The following is a 27,389-nucleotide window of genomic DNA, read 5'->3' as shown; positions in this document are numbered from 1 at the left end:
ATTATGTCATCAACGTTGTTCAAAATACAGCCATTTGACAAATAAAACAAATTTTCATGAACATTCATTAAAATTTTTAAATTAAACCTTTTTAATTTAAAAATTGAACATTTTGGGTCTACAATTCTGTGAATATTTTACCATTAAGAGTTTGTTTCCTATAATGGACAGAGGAATATGGCAAGATCGACCATATTAGGATTATGAGTAAAATGGGGATGCCGTTAAATGTACATATGTTTTATTTAAAAGTAACCAGCTGTATTCCCTATGACCACTTTCAGTCAAAATCGAGATTTCAGGAACTATAAGCGGTATAAAATTGGGACTGGACCTGAGAACTTTTGCGATGCCTACGTAACGTTAGTTTTTTTGGCCACTCCGCATTTGGAAACTCGTATATTTGGGTCTAGGCTGGCTATTTAAGTATCTAAAAAGGTATTTTTAAACTTTTAGCATGTTTGGTGGCTTTTGATAATAATAAGGAAATAACGTTTTAAACAAACTTATTTTCTCGGCTATCGTTAGAGTTTTATAAAAGAACTCATAATCTAATCAGGCCATAGAGCATTTGAATATTATAAATCACAATTTTCTATGTATTGTTTTCGGTTTTGCCATATTAGCTCTGGTACTATCGTTATTTTAAGTGTAAGAAAATTACTATTTTCATTTGTTTAGTTTCTGAAAGAACTACACGAAATCTTTGCGGTGAAGTTCGTTAACTTCCGAAAAGGCGTTCCAGCATTAAGCTGATGGCTCAGAATTTGTTTTGTTTTGATATACTTTAAGATAACTTTACTTGCAAACAATATTTTGATATTATTTTAAAATCATTTTGAAATTTAAAACCAACTATAAATACTTATAAATTACTGATAATTTATTGGATAAATCTCAGAAACAGAAATTCACATAAACTATTTTAAATTAAAAAAAATACCAAATTTGGCAAATATTGGCCCTGCAAAAGCCATTTTGGGACCAAAGGAAAAGTGAAGCATGACTGTTTACGTTAAGAATAGAAGAATTGAAAAATGTTAGTAAGCTTTTCATAATTTAAAAGCCTTTTTGCCCTTTTTATGTGAGGATTTGATTCGATTTGGGAGTGCTCACGCCAATGCACATTGAGCACAATTGTTTTTCTAAATGCACACGCACATGGGGCCGGTACATTATGTGGGCTTGCTGGGCACATTTTGCAATACACTCACACTTTTTTCGATTCTTCCTTGCGGTCCAATTCGCTACTGATAAGACCGACGCAAGGCAACAACAATTTCTCTTTTGAATGGCTGAATCGAATGTAATTTGTTTTTGTCTTTTTCTCGTCTCTTCACTGACTTCGTTACTGGTGTTCGTGATCTTTTTAGATGTGTTGGTAAATGCACTGCCATACGGAAAGTTTTGAGCACCCCTGCTTTGATAATTGTATAGAAATGGAACTTGTGAACTTTCAGGAAATAAAAGTTTTTCTACATTTAAAAAACTCAAACACCAGAGCTGATTGAACTAAAGTGTAATGAAAAACTCTGCTTACGGCCTAACTCATCAAAATCATAAAATGAAGTCGCGAAAACGGACCTTAAAGTAAAAAATTCCATTTAGTCTATCAATTTAAAATTTTCCCAAAATATCTGTATTTTTCGTTTGTTCGTAAACTATAATACATTCACACCATTTACTGTTTTGTTTATATTTAATAATTTCCTTTTTTGAATAACAAAAGGGTAACAATTGTGAAACGTCCGATTTAAAAAAATAAATTGGAATTCTCAAATTTGAAATTGAGAATTAAAACAAAAAATCGAAATCAGCTAAGTTATATTTTTTGTCATTATTTTTCCGATTGTTCTTGTTGGAGGACCGATCCGATACATAAAAAAATACAATTTTTGGGAAAGTTTTAGACAGATAACTCGTAAACTGAGGGCCTATATTGCGTAAAAACGGACGGACATGGCTAGATTGAATCCTGGTAATGCTGATATACTTTATTGGGTAGGAAAGGTTTCCTTCACTGCGTGCAAACTTTTGACTGAAACTATTATACCCTCTACAGGGGTATACAAATGGGTTTACATTTAAAAAATTCTAAGATGTTCATGAGGATTCTTTTGTTTGTCAAACAGCTACATTAAAAACATAAGTATACGTTAAGACAGTTTTAGATTCACTGTTCTGGATCGCAAATTAGTTTGCTGTAAATCTGAAGTTGTTTGATTATTCTAAGTTATGCCTATAACGACGAAGCCGAGCACTATTTTCAGTTTTTGGATCCCCCGGTGGTGGCGAAATGTTGCATTTAGGTTGTGGCTCAGCAGGATATTCACTCGTTGGTATATTATTTGATTCTGCGTTTTGAACAAATTGGGCCCCAACGTGTCTAGTCATAGGAGTACCGTTGTCATCAAAATGTCCTAGCATGGTATTGGGAATGCCACGGGTCCTTAAAGATATGTAATCATGTTTTTATTTAAACTTAATGAGCAGCTTAAATTGCCGGCATACCTGCTTGAAGTTCGTGATCGAGGTCTTTGGAATTTTAATTGCAATTGCGTTGGGTCTGTCACATATTTTCCTTCAGTAGATTCTCTTCGACGACGTAAGCCTAAATTTAAAAGAATTGCAAGAGTTAATAAAAGGTAAAGAAAGCGATTTTACCGCTAAAAAGTATGAAGGGACAGTATCCTTAGTACCATCAATAGCAGAGTCGATCTTTCCGTCTGAGTGTGTGAACGATGAGCTAGGGAATTGAAACTGAACATGCAGATTAAGCAGGATGTCCCCACATCGCAAGTTAGCTTAAGAGTATCCGCTACGATATACTTTGGTAAAATTATCCAATTTACAATTTCAGGTAGATGATTTCCATAAAAATTTATTGAGACCATTTAGCCCTTTTTTTAGACAAACTCGTTAGCTTCAACCAATCTGCATGTTTAAGCCCAACCATCTAGCTCTTGTACGGAGGTTTTAAAATTTTTGAATTGATTCGTGTTGCCAGCATACAAAGCCATTCAGAAATAAAGCCAACTTTAAGGACAAACCTGGTGTAAGATCCGTTATATTAGGAGGATATTCTAAAGCAATGGAGTATGTGTTGCGAACAGGTGTAATATCCTTTACGGAATTTGGCGTGTCAATTTGTGGATTGTGAAGGATTTCCAGTGGGGCTTTTACGGACTCAAATGTTTTAGATGTATTTATTGTAGTATCGGCACCCGCCCATGATGCACATTTTGATTGGCGCACTGGTATTTTGCTAGGATTTAATAGTGGAAGGTCGCATCCTGACTCAGTTTCCCTGTAACCAGTGCAGTCAGTGCAGTCTCCTGCCAAAGGAGCCTTGGAGTCACCTGCATTGATATTTGCTTGATCATTTATTGCGTTGGATGTTTCACTATTTCCATTCAACTTCAGTTTATTGACACCAACAGAATGTACGCTGCAGAAATTAGCTTCGATAGGCGGTTCGGTCGTGTGGGTTGGTGTCGTAAAATTATTGATTGTATTCGTTGGGGAAGCTATTAGTGCATCTTTTTCTTTTAATTCATCACAGTAAATAAGGGCTTTATCAGAAAGGTCGTGGGTTTGATTTGTGGTTGAAGTATTTTTAACAGCTGCCAGTGCATCATAATAAACAGAGTCGTCCAGATGAGAGGTTTCTGCACAAAGAAAACAAAAGAAAATAAATTTTTAGTTTTTCTCAAGACCAAAACCAACTGTAGAATTGATATCCATGGCAACATATGGCAAACTTTTGTGGTGAAGGCAACTAAAATACACATTTTTAATAAAATAAGTACTTGTACTTACAAGGTGTGTGTCAAAAGTTTCCGAACTTTTCTGGCAGGGCATTTTCTGGTGCCGCCATCTTTGTGTGAGTATATGCGTTTGAAAGATACATTATTCACCGATTTTCCCTCCAAATTTCAAGACATTTGGAACAGTGGAATTGGAATTATTGCGCTTTAAGTGACAGTACCTTGTGTTAGTTGGTCGACGAAAAATCATGGAGCAAAGAGCGGTTATTAAGTTTTGTTTTAAACTCGCTAAAACTTTCACCGAGACTCATAAATTGATGAAACAAGTTTATGGTGATGATTGTCTATCCCGTACCTCAACTTACGAGTGGTTTAATCGTTTTAAAAATGGTCGTGAAAGCCTGGAAGACGACGAACGTTCGGGCCGTCCGAAAAGTGCTGTTATTGATGAAAACATTCAAATTGTTCGTGATTTTGTCAAAAAGAACCAAAATCTTCGTTGAGATACATGGAAATGGAGTTGGAGATATCCTATAAGTCTATTCATCGCATTTTGATTGAGCATTTGGGTCCGCGGAAGGTTTGTGCACGGTTTGTTCCACACACACTCAAAGAGCACGAAAAGACGTCGTTATTGAAGCACGAAAAGATCCTTATTTTCTTTTCAACATCGTGACTGGTGACGAGACGTGGTGTTTTCGATATGAACCCGAAACTAAGCGTCAGAGTGCGGAATGGAAGGAGCCAGATGAGCCGAAACCCAAAAAAACACGCCGCGAAAAGGCGACGACCGACATACTCAAGGCCATCCCGGTTGATGAGCTAAAACACTCATTCGAATCACTTTAAAATCGTGCAAATCGTTGTATTGAGTCGGAGGGAGACTATTTTGAATAAATGCAAAGTTTCATTCCAAACTATTTTGTAGTTTTTTTTCTTTTTGAAAAGTTCGGAAACTTTTGACACACACCTTGTAAATGCTAAGCCGTGACGAAAAATGATTTTGGATAATCTCATTTTAGCTGAGATTTTCTTTATGTTTTTATAAGTTTCAGTCAGAAGTTTGCAACGCAGTGAAGGAGACATTTCCGACCCTATAAAGTATATATATTCTTGATCAGTATCACTAGGCGAGTCGATCTAGCCATGTCCGTCTGTCCGTCTGTCAGTCTGTCCGTCTGCATGAAAATTTCCCAAAAGTTGTCTTTCTATTGCAGGTAGTATATAAGTCGGAACGAGCCAGATCGGATGACTATAGCATATAGCTCTAATAGGAACAATCGAAAAAATAAATAAAAAAAATTATAACTATGCTGTTTTTAATTTTTTTTTAGTTCTTTGACATATAGTTATGGTTAAATAATATAGAATTACGGTTTAAATTTCATCAAAATCGGACGACTATATCATATAGCTCCCATAGGAACAATCGGTAAAAAAAATAAAAAAAAATTATAGCTTTGCTGTTTTTTAATTTTTTTTTTTTTAGCTCTTCGACATATAGTAATGGTTAAATATTTTAGAATTACGGTTTAAAATACAACAAAATCGGACGACTATATCATACAGCTCCCATAGAAATAATAAAAATATATAAAATAACTATCTAATAATTGAGCTGCAAATCATCATAGCTTCAATGTTTTTAAGCATATACGCAAGTAAATCATAATTTTAATGTTTTCAAAAATATTTAATTCTTGCAATAGCTGCAAGGGTATATAAACTTCGGCTTGCCGCAGTTTGCTTCCTTTCTTGTTTATTAATTTTTTCAGTTTACCTAATAACTTAAATGTGTCTTTTAGCTTAAAAAAACTATGTTGTAGCCAAATATTTTGCTATTTTTTTGTGGACTTTCTCTGGATTCCCGAAAACTTTGCCTTGGAATGCTTTTAGGGCGGCAAACCCGTAACCCGTAACCGAAATTAATTTAAAATACTTTGCGATAAGTTAAAGATGATGCAGATGATAGTTTTTCCTTATTCTTTAATGGTTAAGAACCTTACAAATTTGGTTTATAAAAACATATTTGACCTGTAAAAAACTATTTTCTGATTGCGTCCCAGAAACGATTCGATTCTATACTTCGGCATTAAAGCAATTCCGCCGCCCCTGTTCCAGTTTCCGAACGAAAAAAACTTATTACCGCTTAATTTAATGATCTATTTGTGCAAAACGTATGTCGTTGGGACCTTTTTCATCGCCTTGGCATTTCTGGTTCTCAACACTTCTTGTGAAAAATTCACAACACTGACACCATCATTTCTTAGCACTGGCTTATTGCTGCTTAAAAAATGTGAAAATTTGTATTTGTGGCCGCCGATGCCAGTTCCTTCGATTGTATGCGCTAAACTAGTATACCATTAATCCCATTAACTGAGGGACACCAGCGGGCCAAAATTTAATTTGAGGCAGCAAAACTTTGTCAAATCAAACGACTTTGTCAATAGGGGATAGCTGCCAGTCAGCTGTTTTTATTTGGGAACAAAAAAGGACCAAAAGAAGGGTAATTTTCCTATGTTAAAAAATCCGAAAATGTTATCAAATTCACTTCCGAGCGTAAACCGGAACACTTATTATTAACCAAAATTGGTTATTATTAACCGAATTTATTATGCAGTATTGTTCATAAAACATCAAAGAATAAGGTAAAAATATAATTTATACGTTTACCTATCGCAAAATATTTTAAAGTAATTATTTTCTGTGCTGAATATCAAATATCAACAAAATGCCATTCAAATCTTTTTAGGCACGACCTTGCCGCTTTCACGGGATATTTTTGTAATTGTAAACTATCTATTAGGCAAAAAAAAAAACAAGTTACACTGGTAAGGTCCCTTAATATCATTAAATCTGGTCTCTCAGTTGAAAGCTACCTGTATGAAACTTTCCCAAAAACTGTCTTCCTGTTGCAGGTAGTATATAAGTCGGAACGATCCCGATCGGGCGACTATAGCATACAGCTTCCATAGGAACAATAAGAAAAACAAAGAAGGAAAAAATGATAGCTTTGCTTTTTTTAATTTTTTTAGTTCTTCGAGATGTAGTAATGATTTATAATTTAGGAATAACTATTTAATTTTATTAAAAGCAAACTACTATATCAAATCGCTCCCATGTGAACAATCGGAATATTAAAACAATTAAATTTATTTATCTTATTTTTTTAGTTCTTTTGGATAAAGTAATGGTATAATAGTTACGCTTTTAATATTATTAAAATCGGAAAATTATATCATATAGCTGCTATAGGAACGATTAGCTAGATATATAAGCATATAAATCAAAATTAAGGTGTTTCTTAGAATATTTAATTCTAGCAATGGCTGCTAGGGCTTATAAACTAAGCTTTTTTTTCGTGTTTTTTATTTTTTATCCCCCACAAAACAATCGGAATTGAGGTGGCGCCATTTGACGAACTGCATATCCAACACTGGAAGCTAAGATCGTGCAGTATCCCCACCACCGCTATCAGTTCTTTCTTTCTGTCTCTCTTGCGACCGAGCAGCAGCAGAGCGGCGGCAGAGCGGAGGCAGGACACTTAATAACTCTACAACTTTTGAAATAATAACCCGATTTTGAAAATTTTGAGTCTACCGATTTATGACCTAAACACACACACAAAGTGCAATAGCTCAGGTCTAACATGTATCAGAGTGGGCGTGGATCTGGCTTAAAATAAACTTGCTCTGCGCAAGAATGACTAGAATCTCCATTTCAAATCCCAAATCTTGAGCATTTATAGTTGGCAACTTTTTTGCCAAAAAAATTAAAAACGGTTTTGAATTGAATACTTACCTTTTGGAATAACCCGAATTTCCAGACGCCCACTAATACAACCGTTGTTTTCCTGGGTGGCTGCGTTTAAAGCAAAATTACTTCTTTGACAAGCCGTTGTCTGTACGTGCCAGGGCTTAATTGCGTCTTCTACCAGCATAGCGTCAGATTTCGACTGCATCGGCTGATCGTCAAAAATATCGGCAACTGAAACATTGGGAAGGCTGCTTCGATGTTTTGACTTGGTTCGGTCATCGATTGATGTGTTTAACTGAAATGCTGTGTCCTCTTTAAAAGGGGAAGGTAGGACATTCCTGGAAACTGAGGAAGTGGTAGGCTTAACTTTGGCCAAAGGAGTGATTTCCGAATAAGCTTCTCGTACGCAAACATTTCTCGCTATATCCATGCGATATACCTGAAAGTTAAAATAATTATCATAATTACAATCCTTAAGCTTTTGAGAGCATAATCGACAATTCAAACTGTTTACAGGTTAATTTTTTTATTAGAAGAACAGACCCTAAAATACTTAAAATGTCTTCCGGCAAGTTATAACAAAAATGCATCATGCAATTCTTTATTTCATATCAGAATATATGGAAAATGCTTACTGTGTCATCAAATGCGGCTTGTTGCACAGCCGGTGGTTCCAAGTTTTTACGTAATACATTACCCATTGCAGGCTCAGACCAGCAGTGCGGTATGGAGATTCTCAACGCTTCATAGTTCTCGATTCCAGTTATGTTAAGTGTGTACCTAAAGTAATGTAAATCAGAAACCATTTTCTTAAAATTAAAAATGTCAAGATACCCTCCTTAAAAAATAACAAAATATAGTTTGTTCTAGCTAAGAAAATCGCGGTTAATTTGTTACTAAAAAATAGAAAAAAAAAACCTCGTGATTACTTGCTGATTTATGTGAAGAGGTAATGTTCAAATAGTCAAAAGGATCGGTTCAGTAGATTTTAAGTTCTGATGTTCACGAACTTCAAAAAAGACGTTTTTGGGAAAATCGATTTAAAGTTTTTATACGTGAACAATCTGGTGGCACGGATTGACTTGAAATAAGTACAGATTATTCTCAACATATTGTTAATTCAGAAAAAAATATATATATTTAAAATAAATGATAATTGTTAGCTGACTATCTAATAGTCGGGGAACTCGACTATAGAGTTCCCCTTGAATTTTTTTTGTTTATTAATTTTTTTTTAGTTTTTCGACATACAGTAATGGTTAAATATTTCAGAAATATGGTTTAAATATAGGACAAAAAAAATATAAAAAAATTTTAAAAAATGTATCTTTTCTATTTTGTAATTTATTTTTAAAATTCTTTTTGTCCTATTAATAATTTGACAGTTCAGAATTGCGCTTTATTTTATTAAAATCGGAAAACGATGTCATATAGCTGGCAAAGGAGCAGTCGAATAATTGGGCTGCAAATCATCTTAGCTTCAATGTTTTTAAGCATATACGCAAGTTGATTATAATTTTAATGTTTGCAAGAATATTTAATTTTTGCAATAGCTGCTTTCTTGTTTTTTTTTAAGTTCTCTGATTTAAAAATATTATTAATGTTTTATAATCACGGCTTAAATTTGATCAAAATCGACTATATTACATAGCTCCCATAGGATTGATCGGAATATTAAAAAATTAAATTTTTTTTGGCATAGTAATGGTTTAATAATCCAGAATGACGCTTTTAATTTAATCGGCAAACATAAGCATATACGCATATAAATCGAAATAAAGATGTTAAGAAAAACATTTAATTTTTGCTGTCTCGACGGCACCAAGCGGAACTGTGGATTATTAGCCATGATACCCACGGGCGTCTCTTATAACAAAACAAGAATACTCCCAAGCTTTTACCTGCCCTGCACCAAAAAAAAAAATAATAATAATAATAATTATATAATTTTTGCTAAGCTGCAAGTGTATATAAACTTCGGCTTAACGAAGTTTGCTACTCTTGTTTATATATATAGTAGTAGTCTATAGTAGTAGTCTAACAAGATTTAGGAAGAGGATATACTCATAAAATATTATATTTTAGGGTACTTGTTTTGTTTGTGATTTTGTTTTTGTACTTGTTATTGTAAAGGTCAAAATTTAACTTAAATTCAACAGTCAGTATATGTGCGTATCAAATGGATGTTTTGGGTCCTCAATCTGATGTCAAAGGTTTTTTGAGTTGAAGATCGTTGCGATCGTCACGTTACTTTTACCTTGTCAAGAGGTGTTTTTGTTTGATTTCATATAGCTCCCATAGAAACAATCGGAAAAATATATGGAAATAACAAGAAAGAACGCTATAGTCGAGTTTCTCGACTTTTAGATAACCGTTCTTCAGCTTACAAATTTCAAACTTAATATTCCCACAGAACAATCGGGGTTTCCGTGGCACCATCTATCGACCTGTCTTCGTCCGTCCGTCCGCTCGTCTGTCCGTCCGTCCGTTTCTACGCAAACTAGTCTCTCAGTTTTAAAGCTATCTGCGTGAAACTTTTCCAAAAGTTGTCTTCCTATTGCAGGAAGTATATAAGTCGGAACGAGCCGGATCAGACGACTATAGCGTATAGCTCCCATAGGAACTATTGAATAGCCCTACTTTGTTGTCAGAAATAACGTAACACAACACTGAATTGCGTATTTGATCAGACCTATAGTCTCGTCACATTCGGATCTGGCTCTTTTCTTTTCCAAGGTTCCTGTGCATGTGGCGTGTGTCGTTAAGAGCTTTTAAAATAAAAATTGAAATCTAAATCTAATCTTTTGTCTTGGTGCGAAAGGATTACAATTGGATCAATCGAAAAAAAAAACAAACAAAATTATTACTTTGTTGTTTTTCTAATTTTTTGTAGTTGGTCATAGTTAAGAACTTCAGAATTACCGTTTAAATTTGGTCTAAATCGGACGAATATATCATATAGCTCCCATGGGAACAATCGAAATATTACAAAAATTAAATGAAAACAATTGCAACTTCTCTGTTTTTCCTTTTTTTTGGATAATATTTCAGAATTGCGCTTTTAATTTTATTAAATGAGGAAAACGATATCATATATTTGTTATAGGAAATAAATAGAAATTTAAATATTTCAAAGAACATGTAATTTTTGCAATAGCTGCTTCCTTTCCTGTTATTTTAATAAAATTAAAACCGTAATTCTAAAACAATAAACCATTTACTGTATTGAAGAATATTCAAATCAATTAAAAAACAGCGATGCTATAATTTTTTCATGTTCATTCATTTTTCATAATTTTCCCGATTGTTTGTCCGATCCAGCTCCTTTGAAAGTCATAGACTTGTTTGCGTAAAAACGAATGGACAAACTCCACTCTCCTAGTATATATCTAAAACATATAAATTTGAGATATACCAAAAAAAAGTTTTTTTACATAGCTTTTGAACGGAGCATCGGATCCAAGCAAATTGGGTGTCATTCGACGCAAATTTTATTTTACCAAACCGGGCTCAAGAGCTCAAATTTAAATTTTTAGTACGTCACATACTCATGTTCCAAAAGTCTTGGCGCGCAATTTTTTTTCTTTTAGCGATACCTTTCGATTGGTATATTACTCGTTAGACAGCAGAAGTTTAATTCTGCTGACTCATGTGGAGTACACGCTCTTGGTGCGCATCGTCACTGCATGTACAGTACCACAGCAGAAATGGCCAATTGCTCAATTCTAGCCGAAATGTTGATATGGCCGCGCTGGTCCTTGGCATAAAAGGGACAATTAAGAAACAGACAGACTAATTCAAAATAAATACGAAATAAAATACTAACAATACATTTTTACTAAGTAAGGTTGAATCAAAGACCCTATAATGCACTAAGATGCGTAACGCTCAAACAACCGATTGGCAATGATTTTTTTCAAATCAAAATCTTAATATCATATCTAGTCGTCTGCTTCATGAGTGGCGTCCTGGTGTAGTGGTCAAAGTCCACGTCTGTAATTAAAGACGGCGCACGTTCAAATCTATCTCCAGGCAAGTTTTTGATACAATTTTTTTGTATTTACCCTTTTTTTTCAGTAAGTTTTTTTTTTAATTCTGTTTGCCTTTTATACATTTTTTTTATTTACTCTTTGTTAGTTTTTTTTTTAATTTTTTTTTCCTTTGCGATTTTTTTTTTATAAATTTTTTTTGTTTGATTTATATATTTGTATTTGATGATCAGCTTACATAGCAAAACGAAAAAAATTCATAGTAACACTGCCGACTCCGTATAAATTATTATACATTATTTAAATATAAACATAAAATAAAATATTGCATTCAAGCAGGAATCGAACTCGGGTTGTTTTCGCCCAAAACCCAAACAACATACATGGTGCGCCACTAAGAACTTGCATTCTAGCCCCTTAGTTTTTTTCTCGTTGTCAACATAATTCGTAAATCAAGTTGACACAAAAATAAATCAAGAAGACATTTACGTTTGACAAAAAATTCAAGGCAAACTTCAGGGAATCCTAAATATGCATATACGTGTGAATTTTGTTTTTTTTTTCGGGTTCACAAAAAAGAAGCTGCATAGAGAAATTTTTTTGCTCCCCGTTACTCATCTTAGTGTTACTCATCTGAGTTTTACAGTCTTTGGTAAAGTGCTAGGATGCTTTTAAAATTGGCATAGAGTCGATAGAAGAAACCAGGGCTGTGAACCACTCCGGATCTGGATTATTTCGAAACGGAGTGGTTCAGATTTTGTAAATAAACGGGAACCATTCTTTTTTTATCGGGCTCGATTCAAGATTGAAATATAAGTTTTTTGGAATTTTGTATTACCAACTGTCAAATATTTAATACTTCGAGGAATTGTGTGCTCGGCAAGTCGAAGTTTATATACCAAGGGTACAGCTATTGCCAAAATGTAATATTCTTTGTAACATCTAATTTTCGATAGAAGCTTTTTGATAGGAACAAAACGAAAGCGTTTATTAAGTTGTCTGCTGTGTGAAACTTAATTCACTTTCACACAAGTAAAAAATAACAGGTAGTAATTTACAAATCCTCAAAAAATTGGACAGTGTGGCGGTCTTGTGCCTTGTATGAGTCTCCCACTAGCGGGTCGTCCAAGAATCCAGTGGTCAGATGGATGTAGTCTTTTAAGTCATCTTATAAGATCAAATTTTCTTGGAACTGGCTTTTTATGCTCACAACAAGAAATAACAACAAGATAGGAATCAAATTTCGGCAAGCCGAAGTTCATATACCCTTATAGCTATTGCAAAAATTAAACATTCTTGAAAATATTAAAATTATGATTTACTTGCGTATATGGTTAATCGACTGTTCCTTTGGCAGCTATATGACATCGTTTTCCGATTTTAATAAAATTCAAAGCGTAATTCTGAGCTGTTAAATTATTAATAAGTCAAAAGGAATTTGAACAAAATATCAAAATAGAAAAGTCGCATTTAAAATAAAAAATGTTTTTAAATATTTTTGTTGTTTCCATTGGAGCTTTATATTATAGGACGGACAGAAGGACAGTCGGACAGACGGACATCCCAATTTTATAATACCAAAAAGAAATTCCATGTAGTCTCACAAAAATAATAGAACAAGAGTACAGCTTTATAATTTAAAAATATCTATAAGTTTATTCAGAAAAAAACGTGATTTCCGATTTCCGACCAATGTAAACTGAGTAGAATTTATACATACATACATATAAGATGACACATAATGGGACTTACCTTTTCGGTTTGTCTTTTCCTTTAGTTGGGAGATTTGGGGTTTCAGCAACATGTTTTGAAAATGGTTTGGCTTCATTTAGGGGCAATGAAAGATCCAGTTTAATCAGTTGCTCCAAATTGGGTTGCGACTGCGAGGCGAAATGTATGTGGTATGCTTATCATGTTTTCATATATTTGGGTTAGTTTATTTAAAAAAAGGCCACATTTTAAATTGTTAGCCCTTGAGAGTAACTACTTTTAAAAATATTTTTATATGCGAACATTATTGAAAAGTTATTCACGATTACAGGAAGACATTTTAAGCGCTTTAAACGATGTTAGAAGGAATTTAAGTTTACCTGCGGCTCTCGGTTCCATTCGTTATCAGTAGTGTCCTCTGAGTCATCGAACTGACTCTTCCATTGGGACGCCAGCGTGAGGGCTCCGCCCTTGGTTACCTGTTGTAGTGCTGAGACGTTTTCGTCGTCTATCAAAGCAAATTGGGTAACAGAATGATCCCCAGCAGCGCTGCTCCTGGCGGTGTTGCTTCCAGTGCCAAAACATCCACCAGCGGTCGATCCGCTGTTGATCCTTTGAATTGAACTGGTGTTTGCTCCAGAGGAAGATGGCCGCAAGTTGGTTGATGTTGCCGATCGGCGGTTAACTGGCGGCATCACAGCCATTCCAAAAATCTGACCATGCTGATTGATGGCAAACTTTGAGGACGAGCTGTTTCCGGCGACGGATCCAGCCTTGGTGGTAGTTGGAAACTGAGCAGTTGTTTGTTGTTTTGTTAACAACTCAGGCCCCTGTTGGCTGTGACCCCCAGACGCAGTCAGATCATGCACACTTGTTGGGGGGGCTGTGAGCACACGAAGACGCCCAAAAGTGGACTTTTGGTCTTCCGATGAACGCTTGACTTCAGAGCCCTTCTCGGCTGACACTGCCGTTGGCGTTTGATTTTGACTATTGGCGAACTCAGGTGAATTAAGTTTTTTCATTTGCAGTGCATCGCCGTTTTTCTGGTCAAATATACTCTTGGCGACTCCGTCGCCTATACTTTCGCACTCTGTATTTGGTTTGGCTGGCAAAAACTTCGTAGGTGCTTTGTCTTCCAATTGTGGATACTGTAAGCAAATAATTTGATAAAAAAAACACAAAAGCAAGCAAATTTAGGCAAGCCGAAGTTTGTATACCCTTGCAGCTAGTGCATAAATTAAATATTTTTTAAAACATGTATATCTAAAACATTTTAAACATATGCCTATAGGTTAAAAAAATTAAAGCTATGATGATTTTCACCTCAACTTTTTAATCGTTTTCCGGTTTTTTTTTTCTTACTATGTCCAAAAGAATTTAAAATAAAATTTAAAATTTGAGAAGTTAAAATTCTTTTTAAATTTTTTTTTAAATATTAAGTGTTTTTCTATGGTAAAGTCTTCCGATTTTGAGCAAATTTTGACCGAAATTCCAATACATTAAACCATCAATAAATATAGAAGAGCTTTAAAAAAATTAAAAAACGTCAAGTAATCATTTTTTTCATTTTTTCCCGGAGGTTTCTATGGGAGCTAAATGATATAGTCGTCCGATCCGGCTCGTTCCGACTTGTACTACCTGAGAGGCTAGATTGCGTAGAAACGGACGGACGGACGGGGAGACGGACATGGATCGATCGACTCTCCTAGAGATGCTCATACTTTACAGGAAATGTCCCCTTCACTGCGTTGCAAACTTCTGACTGAAATTACAATACCCTCTGCAAGGGTATAAAAACAAACAAAAAAAAGATTACTTTTTAGACTAACCGAATTTCCGTACACCGGAGCAGAGTTGTTTTGATTTGTTGTAGAAAACGATCCAGCGCCGTTTTGGGGCTGTGAGTTCTTTGCGTGAACTGCTGACTGTGGTACTGTTACCTGTGCATCATTGCTGCCTATAGCACCCATTGGTGAATTGATTGTTGCATTTTGAATATTTGGTAGTGCCACTTGTGAGTTTGTGGCTAACGCAGACTGCTGTTGAACGAATCCTTTGGGTGCAATGTTTTGATTATTTGTCGTATTGCCGTGTGGTACGGTGGCTTCGCCAGATCCTTTTGTTTGCGGGGCTAGTGAGGTTGCGTTGCAGTTTCTATCGACCTTTAATAAAGAAAAGGTTTTTAAAATAATTAACATAATCAATTATGCTGATGAACTTACCTTCTCCTTCATATTTAATGGTTCGGTCGCTGTTATATGAGCGGTTTCGATATCAGCCCGCTTTCGCACCTGTTAAGAAGTAAACCAATAGAGGAAATACATCGTATAGTGATTTGTGTGATAAATGGCAGAGAACGGCTAATTGTGATTGATTATAATTAAGCAATGATTACTTGCTTTACCAATCATACTTGTTCTAGATAATAGCGGGAACTAATTAACTAAGCCAAAAGGACTATTTTCACAAGAACAAAATGTTGAACATTTTCATTCAAAAGAAGTTAGAAGGTCGCTCAGCCTGCTATTTAGCCTGCTCACATTGACAAAAAAGGCCAACACATTATAACTATGACTATAAATTAATGCAGCACTCAATCTGAGAATTTGTATACAAAAAAAATCAAAGAAAGAAAGAAAATTCTTTCTTTAATTGAAGTTAAAATTTTGTAAGGACGAAAAAACTCAGTAATTTTTTCCCAACATATCGTTTTCAGAATGCAAATTGTCCAAAATAATTCAAATTTTCTTTTAATTTTATTGTTTATTATAGGACCTTTATTCCTCCCTTCGGTCATTGTTTAAATTTAAATTTAATTTATTGTTTTATTATTACTTTACGTTGAATTTAAGTACTTTGCTTACGAAATGCTTTTATGAAAAAGCACATGTATATGCTGAGAATTTAGCCCGGGACCTTACGCACTCTAGATGTAAGCCATAACTTCTTCAAACTTGTAAGTGACCAAAAGAGGCACAACTCTTTTCTTTGAAATGGCGAATTCAAATTTTGAGCAAAACATTTGTGGTAATTTTTAGGAATGGAAAACAGCTAGATAAGTATTAAATTTAAAGAAATACTCTTTTCGAATTACGGATTTAATTATTATTTATTTTCCCATTGTTCCATGGCAAGTATATTATAGTACCGAATTTCTTTAAATATAAATAAAGTCTATGGCTCTGATCTGACTATATGCATGTGTTGAAAAATCTATTAAACAACTAATTTGATACAACAACTAAAGCAATTGATACAAAAGTTGTTGCAAGAGAACTCACGTATTCTGTGCCGCTTGCGTTAGATGCTGCTACAGTCATTTGTGTTATATTCCCGTGCATGTAATCGTTTTTGACGGGAACTGATGGGTGGCCTGTTGTTGTACTTATGTTGCCAATCGCCGCAGAGTCTACTTTTTCCCAGTCATATGGATCAGATTCCTTGACGCCTCGTCTTTTCATACACCGCTCGAATAAGCCGATAAGCATCTGCAAATGAAATACAAATAAGTTTATAACTCATTTAGAGTTCCCTGATTCGGGTAATCTTTTATTTACCGCGTAGTCCGGTCGGTCTGCATAGGTAAGAGATTGAATATGCTCTAGAAATTGCTTTAAATCCGACGGCAAGTGCTTCAACAGTATTCTGTGGTCATATTTCTCCTTTGTCAGTCCCACTTGTTCCTTGTCTTTTATTTTCCGCCACGGCAGCTGCCCATTTACAAACTCAACAAGCATATAGAAAAGCGACCACAGATCGTCATGACGTCCCATTTCCCTATTGCGATGTGCATTGATAGAAGCATAGCGGACAGTGCCGCGAAAACCAGCTGCAGCTCTTGGACACCGCACTTCGCCAGTGCCAGTGGTGTACTGACGCGCCAATCCAAAGTCCAGCATGTAGACGCGTCGACAGTTATAAGGCAAACGACCCACGGAAAAGTTGCTCTAAAATTAAAAAAATGGATCGTTGCCGAAATATTAAAAGCTTTAATTGGTTATTTGAAGAAAAAATATTACCGGTTTGATATCACGATGAAGAAAGCCCACAGAATGTATAGATTCAATGGCCTTGAGAATTTGTAAGCCTAACCTAAGTGTTGTACTAAGCGAAAATGCGCCACGTGGCTGAGCGCGACGAAGCTCAGCTAAATTCTTTCCTTGGAGCTGCATCACCACATAGTTAAAGCGATCATTTCGCCCGCATCCGATGAACCGACACACGTGCTCCTTCCCCTGCAGTTTCTTCAAAACGGCCACTTCCATTTTAAGCACCTGCTTGGGTTGGCGGGCGGATTCTACCTTGAGTGCGACCTGTTCACGTGTAATCAGGTCTTGTCCCTCGTAAATCTCTCCGAAGCCGCCGCCACCGATTTTACGCACCACCTGCATAGGATGGAAATAAAAAATATTTTATTAAAAATACGTTATGTTTAACAAAACACTAAAAGCCCAAAAGAACTCGAATACTTATGATTCTTCATACATCAAAGTTAATTGGTTAATTCTTAAATTTCAATGCTACAATATAGTATTGAGGCGTACTTTTACCACTCTTTTTTCTTTGTTTGAATCAAATCGAAGTTTCGTGGTCCTGGAATTGATTTTACTGTCTTGGGCAGAGCGAGCAAAAAAATTTGGTTCCACCACTTTTAGCAGAAAATGACAAAAAAGCTAGATTTCCCACGCTCTAAATTTCTAGTCGATGAAAGCGGGTACGAAAACGTATACAGGTTATCAAGTTAAATAATTTCGAAATTATAGCCAAAATTTAGTTAAATAGTGTATTCGTCGACAAGTATGTTACAGTTAGTAGCGGTTAGGTATATATATTCGTGGAGTTCTCAAAAGCAACTTTGGGATTTCACATGCAGATTCTAGTTATTTTCACGCAGCGCAATTTCAAAGCATGGGAACGCCCACAAATCGCGAAATTTGTTCAAATTTGGCCATTATTTTAGAATTTATTTAGCTAATTACTACTCTGGCACCGGCAAAACACTGTCCTATGCTTATTAGAACAGTAAAGGATCGTTCGTTGGCAGCTATATCGTCACTTTGTTCTTAGCTCTTTAAAAAAAGTTTATTTACATTTTCCTAAGCTCGTTAATTTTTAATTTGTGCAAATTATTTTCAAAGTCAGCAATATACATTCGATTCTAATCGTAATAAATTCCCTTTGTATCTAAATTAGTAAATCTAATATGGGCCCGTTGTCTGTGTTTATGCCAAGCTAATTATATTTTTTTAGGACTTTAGCTAAGAAAATGTATTTTTGTTGTTTTAGTTGACCAACATCACGAAGAAGTGCGCCCTAGAAACATAACTCAGGTGCTTGGTTTGGTATCTGATGTTTTATCCAAAATAATCTACAACTTAATAAGATATCAAACTGTAACATCAGCATGATTCTGACCGCAACTGTAAGCAAACAAATAAACTCAGAACACACCTTCCAACGCTCTTTTACAACATGGCCCGGTTGCAACAAGTCTTCAGATGTCATTTTGCTAGATTCCTTCTCCTTAGGAGCTATCACGGTTCTAGCTTTTTCGCCGGCAGCAACCTGTGCTTGGATTGGATCAGGATCACGATCAGGAGCAGGAGCAGGAGCAGGAGCAGGAGTGGCGGACGGTGGGACTTTAAAAGTCACTCGGCTGCGAACCCCTAAGCGGCTGTTTTTCGCTGGCAAAGTGGCCGACCGCTGAAGCGCATTGGCTCCTCTACGGTGCACTTCTAAAGCATCTGTGGCCACTGCATCCGCGCCCGTGTTTATGTGTTGCAGCAGGCGGGATTGCAAAACACCCGCGAGCGGCGGTGGTTTTGAAGGCGGCGGTGGATGGAGTCTCAGCAGATTCTTCTGGCAACTCCGGTTAAGGCTTATGAACTGCTCCTGATTGGAGGAAGGCCGACAGGTATTATTTTGATTTCCATCGTCTGGCGCAGACGCATTTTCGTCGTTTCTGAAAAAGAAAAGATCATTTTAAATTTTAAGGCACCTTTAAGATACGTACATACGTCTGTAGACTAGAATGTGGTTTGCGAGAAAACTTACAGGACCCATCCCCATCGAATCCTCCTTCTTTTCAAAAACTTATTTTAAAACCAATAGTCATTTTTAGGCGCTTTTAAACGCGACTATACCGGACTATACGAGTATTCATGATGAGAAGATGTGTCTGGCCGCCTGGTATCAGACCTAATCGCCAAAAACAACGTTTTATTCATTATAATTATTTTAGCAATTCCTAACGGGCTCAACATATGAATGTATCGATGTTTTTCATCATCAAAACACAAATATAGCCTGTTCACACTGGTGTTGAATTTGTTGAGTTTTGGGCAAAACTGGCTTATCATAGGAGACTAGTGATGGGAGAAAAGTGATTTTGAGTTGAGTCTGAATTACAGCCTGCCATCTTGAATTTATTCGAACATAAAGCTATCAGTTATATATAGTGCGCCACCTTCACAACTTACAAAAACAATCAACAGCTGGCTACCGAAGGCGGATTTTAACTCTCCCGTTGCCAGCATGAATTAGGATAAAAAGTCGTTTTTGTTATCGTTTCTATTGATTTCTTAAATTTATGTTTTCCATACAAAAATCAAAACAATGAACAGCTTTGTAAGCCCTGCTTACACTTGAACTGCGTTGTCAACTTAAGCCTACAACTCAGAACGAAAAACTTTATTCTTTCTAGAGTAATCAAATATTGGAGAGTTAATCGCAACTTCGAGTGCTACGGTCTTACTGTCAATCAGCAATCAGCTGCGCTTATTAATATTCTCTATGTATCCCTATTTTATATTGAATGACGTAAAATTACGAATTACAATCTTTAGAAATGTTTGCAGCTTTGTTCAGGGACCCTTTTTAAAATGGACCGAGAAACTTGTTTTAGGCAATCTGAGTTCCGGGGTGTTAAAAGAATCCGAAGAAAAGTTTCCGCAAGCTATTTGTTCTCGCTGATCGTTGATCTAAATACTAGGCAACGGGCAAAAAAAAATTTTGTTCATGCTTTTAGGAATAAATACCTTCAGATGGGAAAAGAAACGTTCAAGACGGGTTTGCCTCAGATTTGGACCTACCATACTTGACATTGTTCATATCGCTTTACTATCGGGACCAATTATAAGGCTCATGGCCTCTCTTTCAAAGATGGCCCGTAAGGATTTGCCGTGCCAAAGATTTCCCGGTTATTCCTTGATTGTGGAATTTAAGTTCCATACCGCACGTTTCCAGCCGATGTTTCTTATGTGCAACTCTAAAGTCTTGGCGCGAAAGTATTTAAATTGACACGGCGGCCATCTCTGTTTCTGCGAACCAGAGGCTTAGTCAAAATAGTAAGGGGGCTTGGGAGGTGTAAATATAAGCCATTACTTAACAGTTCAGATAATCATTTAACAACTAATCCATAGCATTAAAATAAAATAAGAGCCGGAAAAGGCACTTATCAAAGAGTTTGATAGAGTGAAAGAACCCCCTCAAGATAAATGGATTCATTTGCACCGTCTACTAACAATTTTCTGAAAAGTCCGTAAGGCTTGGCCGTGACAAAAATTTCCCAGTTAGTCCAAGATGGAGGATAAACGTTCCTAGCCGATGTTTTCTCAGTGCAGCCCAAAAATCTTAAACCTTTAAGTTATATCTTTTGTAAATAAAGTGCGTAATCGGAAGGGAAGTTGGTGTTTGGGACGTTACCGCTCCCCTTTTCAAAAAACTTTGCCTTTGCCACAACGACTGTTTGCGGCTGCTTTTGGGTGGTGGTGTGGTAGCTCTGTGGGATCACTAGTTTCACATCTGTCAAATATCCCAACAGTCCCACAGAGCATAACACAAAATCTCTAATCTCACTCTAACAATAAACTACACTCTCTCTTAAATTATTAGAAAATCAATGGCTTGTAACATTTTAAATTGTTTCCGCCGCTTATATGCTAGGTTATTATAGTAAACGCTTTTTTTCAGCCCCATCAGTTTTTATGATATCAATTTCGGCCTTTGTGAACGCCGACTTTATTTTAATAAATTTGTTTCTATAGGCTTATGACAGGAGAACGTTTCAAAAAGCTACGTTTTTTGGGATTTTTGTTTTATAATGTTTATACCCTTGCACGACTGTAGCATATAGCTCCCATAGGAACAATCGGGCAAATAAATGAAAAAAAATTATAAATTTGCTGTTTTTTAATTTTTTTGTTAGTTCTTCGACATAAAGTAAAAATTATATTTTTTAGAATTACGGTTTATATTTCATCAAAATCGGACGATTATAACATAAAGCTCCCATGGGAACAATAAAGATATACAATTTTTTTTTTAATGTAACTTTTCTATTTTGTAATTTTTTATAAAAATTCTTTTTGACCTATCAAAAGTTTTAAACAGTTTTTAAACATTTACACAAGTAAATCATTGTTTTAGTGTTTTCAAGAATATTTAATTTTTGCAATAGCTGAAAGGGTATATGAACTTCGGCTTGACGAAGTTGGCTTCCTTTCTTGTTTAAATTGAAATGAGTTTATACATATGTATATATAATTATGTGAAAACTTAACGCATAAACCACGGTTATTTTGTTTTTTTACAATATGTGGCACGTAAAGGAACAAGAGACGGCCGACTGCTAGTTAATAGCAACGTGAAAACGAAGACTATTTTTTAAAGTTTTTCCATCGCTCTGTAAAATCTCTACATTTACATTTACATTTTTTCGATCGTTTAACTGAATTTTTTTTTAACGGACAAAGGGCAAATATCTTTGAAACGATTTTGTGGATTTAAATCGGTGGTTTTTGTCAAAAGCTGTACATTTGTTTTCCCCCGAAAGTGATGATAATAGGTTTTCGAAAAAATATCGAAATGATATTTGAAATTATCGTTTTATCAGGTGGTTCAATTCGTTGCTGCTTCATGTTCTTGACCCAGATTGCTGGTCTAATATTGGTCTCAACCTGATAAATAGCCTGATTCCATTGGCATAAAAGTGACAGAAACAAGCGCATGTGCAGCAAGTCCTGGTCGCAGCACCAAAACGCTCTACTGCTGGGTCCTCTGGCAGGAAAAAACTCCCAGAACTTGGAAACGGTATAAGGATAAGGCTGATTTGTATGAGATGATAAGTTGTTTGAAAAAACTACGCAAATTTATTGACTATTGCCTGATCTGGTTGCTATCATGTTTTTAAAAGATAGCGAGGGATGATAATAATTATATTAGCTTTTAGTCTTAAAGTAATTTTAAGCTAAGACAATGGACATAGACGAATACCACGGAACACAAGAATAATAAAAGATTTTGTTGCAGAATACTAAATACCAAGAGATCGACTACTTTTTTGCATGTGAAGAGATCAGACAACTCAAAGTCTGCTAAAATATAATTTAACTCAGAAAGCCTTCCGAAAACAAAGTATTCGTTTAGTTGACTTCTCTGATTATCAATACTAGAATTATGTGGATCTTCACGTTGGACTTATGTCAGGACTTGATACCAAGCACAGATCCAACTCGAAATGAAGATATTTCATAATACATCTGATGTACCCTATCCCTAGGGTTTTAAAGGCGGAAAACGCATTACTTATGATTTTTTTTTAAAATTTAGTTACATATTATACAACATTTAAAAAATAAAAGAAAAAATGTTCAAAGAAATATAATAAAAAAAAGACAAGTGACCGTGAATCTTCGGATGCGCCTTGAAAAAAAGTTGGTTTGCGGTAAACATCATACCCGGGTTGACCGGGTTATTAGAAAAAAAAGATGCAAAAGAAGTTTTTTTTTTTTTTTAAATCGTGGTTAATTTGAAAAAGAAAAAACTTATGTTTAAATTCTCAAAAGGACCGGTTCAGTACATTTTAAGATCTGATGCTCACGAGCTTAAAAAATAAGATTTCGGGAAAATCGATTTAGAGTATTTCAGACGTGAAGAATCTGTTAGCACGGCCGGTCGTTCAAAGCTCTGTAACTCCGTTAGTTTTACTCGGATTAATTTAAAAGTTGTACAGAACATTCTCAAACCCCCTTAAAAAAGTCTGGTCATGGCACTTTTTACTGTTGCCAGCTGTATTTGGATGGGGGCTCGGTGAAATGAAACTCTTCTGTAGTGGCTTTTGAAATCAGCTGTCTTTTTAAATAGTTTATAAAAACATAACAGGCAGGTGCCCGTTAAAGTTAACGTGCAATTAGACGCTTGAGAAAACCACTATTTTTAACAGGCGTTTTATGTGATCGAAAATTTTTACTGACACTACAAACCGCCCATGAGCCAGACAGTCTAATAAATTTTTTAAGCGAGGAGCGTGTTGGATTTGATCGATTTATTATATTGCAATTACCTGTTTTTGTATGTATTATGCACCTCTAAATTATTAATGTATTATCTTTTCGTATTGTAAAAGAAATTATATAATTTGTCAAAGGTTTTATACAAAAAATTTGAACAATTTGCTCTCCTATAAATATCATTGCTTTTGGTGTCATAGAAACGAATTTTGTTATTTTCACCCTTCAAAAACATCCCCAATTTAATGATAGAAGAAAAGGCTCAAAAACCTATCGTGTAGCAGTTCTTGGAATGGACTCGTGTGTTTCATTTGCGGATTTTCATTCGCCACGATGTCCTTAATGTTTGTCCCCTTTATATGTAAACTTCGGAAATGGGATATTTATTAAAAAATAGGAGTCTCGGGATAATTTGTACTCAAAATGCTAATTTTTCCCATTTGCTTGTCTCATATGTAACCCTTACTGAACATTTTGTTTCTGTATAAGCGGAGCTTCTTTGTATAAAAGTTTGTACATACCAAAGTGAGTATGGATTTAAAAATAGGCGAATATGTACGCGCAAACGTACTTGTTAATATTTCAGCATAACTCTTTTTTCACTTTTTTTCTATTCCTGAGGATGTGGTTCTCACAATTATAAAACCGTTTTATCCAAGAAGGGCTTTTATTGGTGGTGTATAACCAAATTATAATGTCCTGTGTTCCGTTCCCTTTGACGGTTAGAATTTGTGTAACACATACAACTATTTAATTCACTTTAGATTGCTTTGCTATTGTATATTTAAGCATTTTTCACGGAATTAAAATACATGTATCGATTTGTAAGCTTCTGTGAGCTTTTCCATCCAAGTAAAGTTTCCCTGTTAATTCAACGCAATGCCAGCTGACAAAGAACGAGCTTCCATTTTCCAGGCGTGGATTGCGCATGCTCCTTACATGCGTGTTCACGCAAGGCGACAGGACCTATTCGATTGGGCCTCTGAATATCGATTTATATGCTCACGAAATTGGTCGATTATTATTTTTTTAAATTTGTACTTATATTGGGTTTTGAAACCACTCGAGCTTAGAACATACCTCAGATAATCCTGTAAATGCATGTTGGCAGCAGTCTGGGTCGTATCTAGAGTTGGTTACTTTCGAAGTTATCTGCATATATTTGTGCTTTTGTTTTCACTTTCTTTGCCCGATCTAAAGGATTGCGATGACGAAAAAATATATATCACTACTCAGAGTATGTACGTTTACACCTTAAAAACACATATATTTGTTAATAATTTGAGCACAAATAAACAATTAGATAAATAACAATATATAACACAGTGCTCACTCAAAATGTTGAACACTCAATTATCTTTTGTTAGTGTAAAACACTAATTTAGTAAGCTAGTTTTTGTTGCTACCAAATTTAAATACAATAAAAAGTGGAAAAAAACTGAACACAGTTGGGTCTTATTCGTTTTTTGTTTCGAAAGTACACTGTAAACGTATATATATATATACATATATATATTTATATAAATATATGCACACAGTGTTGTATCCAAGGGGGATTCAATATGGTTTGGGTATTCCCGAACGTCTGAAATGCCGAAAATTCAGCAATTGAGGGAACGACCTCAAATTGTCAACCAGCTGTTTCGCTACTGATTGAAAATTGTCCCAGCTTTGTTTGTCTCAGCTAATGCTTGATTTTGATAAAAATGACCAGGGAAAGTAAAAAAAACCAACTATTGGATTTAAAAGAAAGCTACGGACTGTCTTTGTTTGCATATATTTGGTGGTTACTTTCATGTTGGGTCCAGTGTTGTCTTCTTTGTTTTAGTAGGAAGGAGCGACTACCCTGGCTTTTCAGCAGTTCATCAAATTTTCAGCAGCCTCTGGGTTGCTGAAATCCTCAAATTTCTGAAAATTCAGTTTGTATGGAACAGCTGATGGACAGCTGACGAATAGCTAACTGATTTTCAGCACTTCAGAGTTTCAAAAGTTTCGGGAATACCCAAGGCGTTTCTGTAGCAGGAGGTTAACCCCCAAAACCTCCTTGCCTACACCACTGTATGCACAAATATATTAAATATATACATATGTTGTATATGTTTTTGTACATTCAGTATACATATATGTATGTATATATATGTGCTAATGAATAGAAGTGTATAGCTAGCTCACTGCATCTCGCGTATCTGATTTTATTTATGATTACGTTTATTTACGCTAAGTAGGCAAGCATTTGGAATTTGTTTAATCTATTTTAAGTTTCTGATTCAAAAATAGTGGAGTTCAACACAAACGAATATAGCGCGGGATTCACGTGACTTGAATTTTATCCATCTAAATATATACAAATACATATGTAAATTGTATTTTTATATTTTTATTTTTATTTTGTAAACTCTTTTATCGAAAGGTCGATTAAAGTAATGCGAGTATCAAACTTCGAGTATAACCATTTTGATAAAACTAAAACATATTTAGGCCACTAAATACTTTTTTTCGAACTTTAAAAATATTTTCCCGTGCGAAGTCTTCAACATATCGGGAAAAGCTCTCTCGAAACGAACTTGTTCTTTCACCGAAATCTTCTTACTAAATCTTTCGGCATTTCTGAGCAGCAAATACATATAAACGTACATAAACATGTATGTATGGATATACTCTCTGCGTATTCGATTTTGTGTGTATGGGTGCATAACATAAACAAGAACAAAAAGCTATCTTTAGTCGGACAAAACTTGCAACCACTTAAGATGATCGGACCAACAAGGGCTATTCAAATAATTATATAATTATTGATCGGATATAAAATTAAACAAAATTTTCACTAAAACCATTTTAAAACAGAGTTGGCTTTAAATATTCGATATGGCTTGAAACTAAATAACAATCACGCATGAATTGAGACATGAGCAAAAACTGTATGCACTAGAGGTCACTTACAGGGTGGCCCACGAAGAAGTTGCGTTTAAAACGAAAAAAACTTTATCCTTTCTAGTGAGACCGAAGTTTTCAGAGTTCACCTTAATTCGTGTGCTTCGATCATTCTGTCAATCAGCTGGGCTTGTTGACAAACAATTTAATTTGAGAAAGCAAAATCGAAGATGTTGAATATAAACGACGCTAGAGTTCAATTAGGTATTGGAATTCTGGCAGTTACGCGGCTTTTTCGTGTTTTTGTCGTCAAATTCTACAACACCAAAGATTACATGTTTTATTATTTTCGCACATGGCAAATGCTTTTCTTATTTTTTTTAACTTCCTTGAAAGAATGCCCAAGGATCCCCCTTAAAAAATTTTACCCACCAATTTTGCGCTATTTTTCTTTAGAACTTTTGTTAAAAAGTCTGTCACTTTTTTGTCTTCTTAACAGATTTAACTTTTCAGCGATACTTTTTTGTAGTTATTCCTAACCACAAACCAGCAGCTGGTAATGTTCTGAGCGGTTTTAGGCAAAACTGAAATTGGCGGGCATAATATGATTGTTTTCCGTGCGTAAAACAAAATATAAAAAAACTGCTGTTCGAATTTCGAGTTATGGAGTGAACACAATTATCGATTTAGGCAAAAAAAGCAGATTTGGTAGGAAACCTAGACTTAGGGCATTGTACAATTTATGTGTTTGCATTATTTGTTTCATGATTTCCAAGATTAATCTTGAAAGACTATATGAATGTAAGCCATGTATGCGAGAAACGAAGCTTGACAAGATTGGAAAACCACGTGTATTTACCGTTTGCCATTTTGTATTATCTCAGTGGCTGCAAATCTTTCCACTGATGTTTCATCCAATTTTCGTGGCTTATCACCTCCGAGAAGTAACTTCTGCATTCGTTTCTCAAATTCAAATTCTTAATACGCTTTAGGGTTATTTGTTTTCG

General features: G+C 35.2%; 1 protein-coding gene across 11 annotated transcripts; it reads right to left on the bottom strand.

Annotated features, from left to right (window-relative positions):
* Window positions 1-211: 211 nt before the first annotated feature.
* LOC128263786 (tau-tubulin kinase homolog Asator) lies at window positions 212-26,112 on the bottom strand. Of its 11 annotated transcripts, none has more exons than XM_052998997.1 (15): window positions 25,718-26,112; window positions 24,592-24,705; window positions 18,674-19,184; window positions 17,242-17,607; window positions 16,780-17,169; window positions 16,504-16,710; window positions 15,445-15,513; window positions 15,163-15,384; window positions 13,603-14,370; window positions 13,265-13,392; window positions 8,159-8,303; window positions 7,569-7,962; window positions 3,051-3,668; window positions 2,512-2,611; window positions 212-2,449 (listed from the first exon to the last, which is right to left on the bottom strand). In XM_052998997.1, the coding sequence occupies exons 2-15, from the start codon at window positions 24,612-24,614 to the stop codon at window positions 2,224-2,226; spliced, it is 4,167 nt and encodes a 1,388-aa protein (XP_052854957.1). In that variant the 5' UTR covers window positions 24,615-24,705; window positions 25,718-26,112; the 3' UTR covers window positions 212-2,223. The 11 variants fall into 11 exon arrangements, with proteins under 11 accessions (XP_052854957.1, XP_052854950.1, XP_052854951.1 ...); XM_052998990.1 differs by having other exon boundaries at window positions 15,052-15,384; window positions 25,718-26,104; XM_052998991.1 differs by having other exon boundaries at window positions 15,052-15,384; window positions 26,014-26,104.
* Window positions 26,113-27,389: the final 1,277 nt, after the last annotated feature.

This window comes from Drosophila gunungcola, unplaced genomic scaffold (genome assembly GCF_025200985.1).
Source record: "Drosophila gunungcola strain Sukarami unplaced genomic scaffold, Dgunungcola_SK_2 000018F, whole genome shotgun sequence".
Taxonomy (NCBI): domain Eukaryota; kingdom Metazoa; phylum Arthropoda; class Insecta; order Diptera; family Drosophilidae; genus Drosophila; species Drosophila gunungcola.
Note: the sequence above shows the minus strand (reverse complement) of the source record. Positions and strands in the feature narration are given on the sequence as shown.

Coding starts and splice junctions, on each gene's coding strand:
- LOC128263786 (XM_052998990.1), bottom strand. CDS start 24,614: ATGCATTTACAGGATTATCTGAG. Junction 17,608..18,673: donor TTGTAAAAGAGCGTTGGAAG/GTGTGTTCTGAG, acceptor CATCCTATGCAG/GTGGTGCGTAAAATCGGTGG. Junction 15,385..15,444: donor CATTAAATATGAAGGAGAAG/GTAAGTTCATCA, acceptor TCTTTATTAAAG/GTCGATAGAAACTGCAACGC.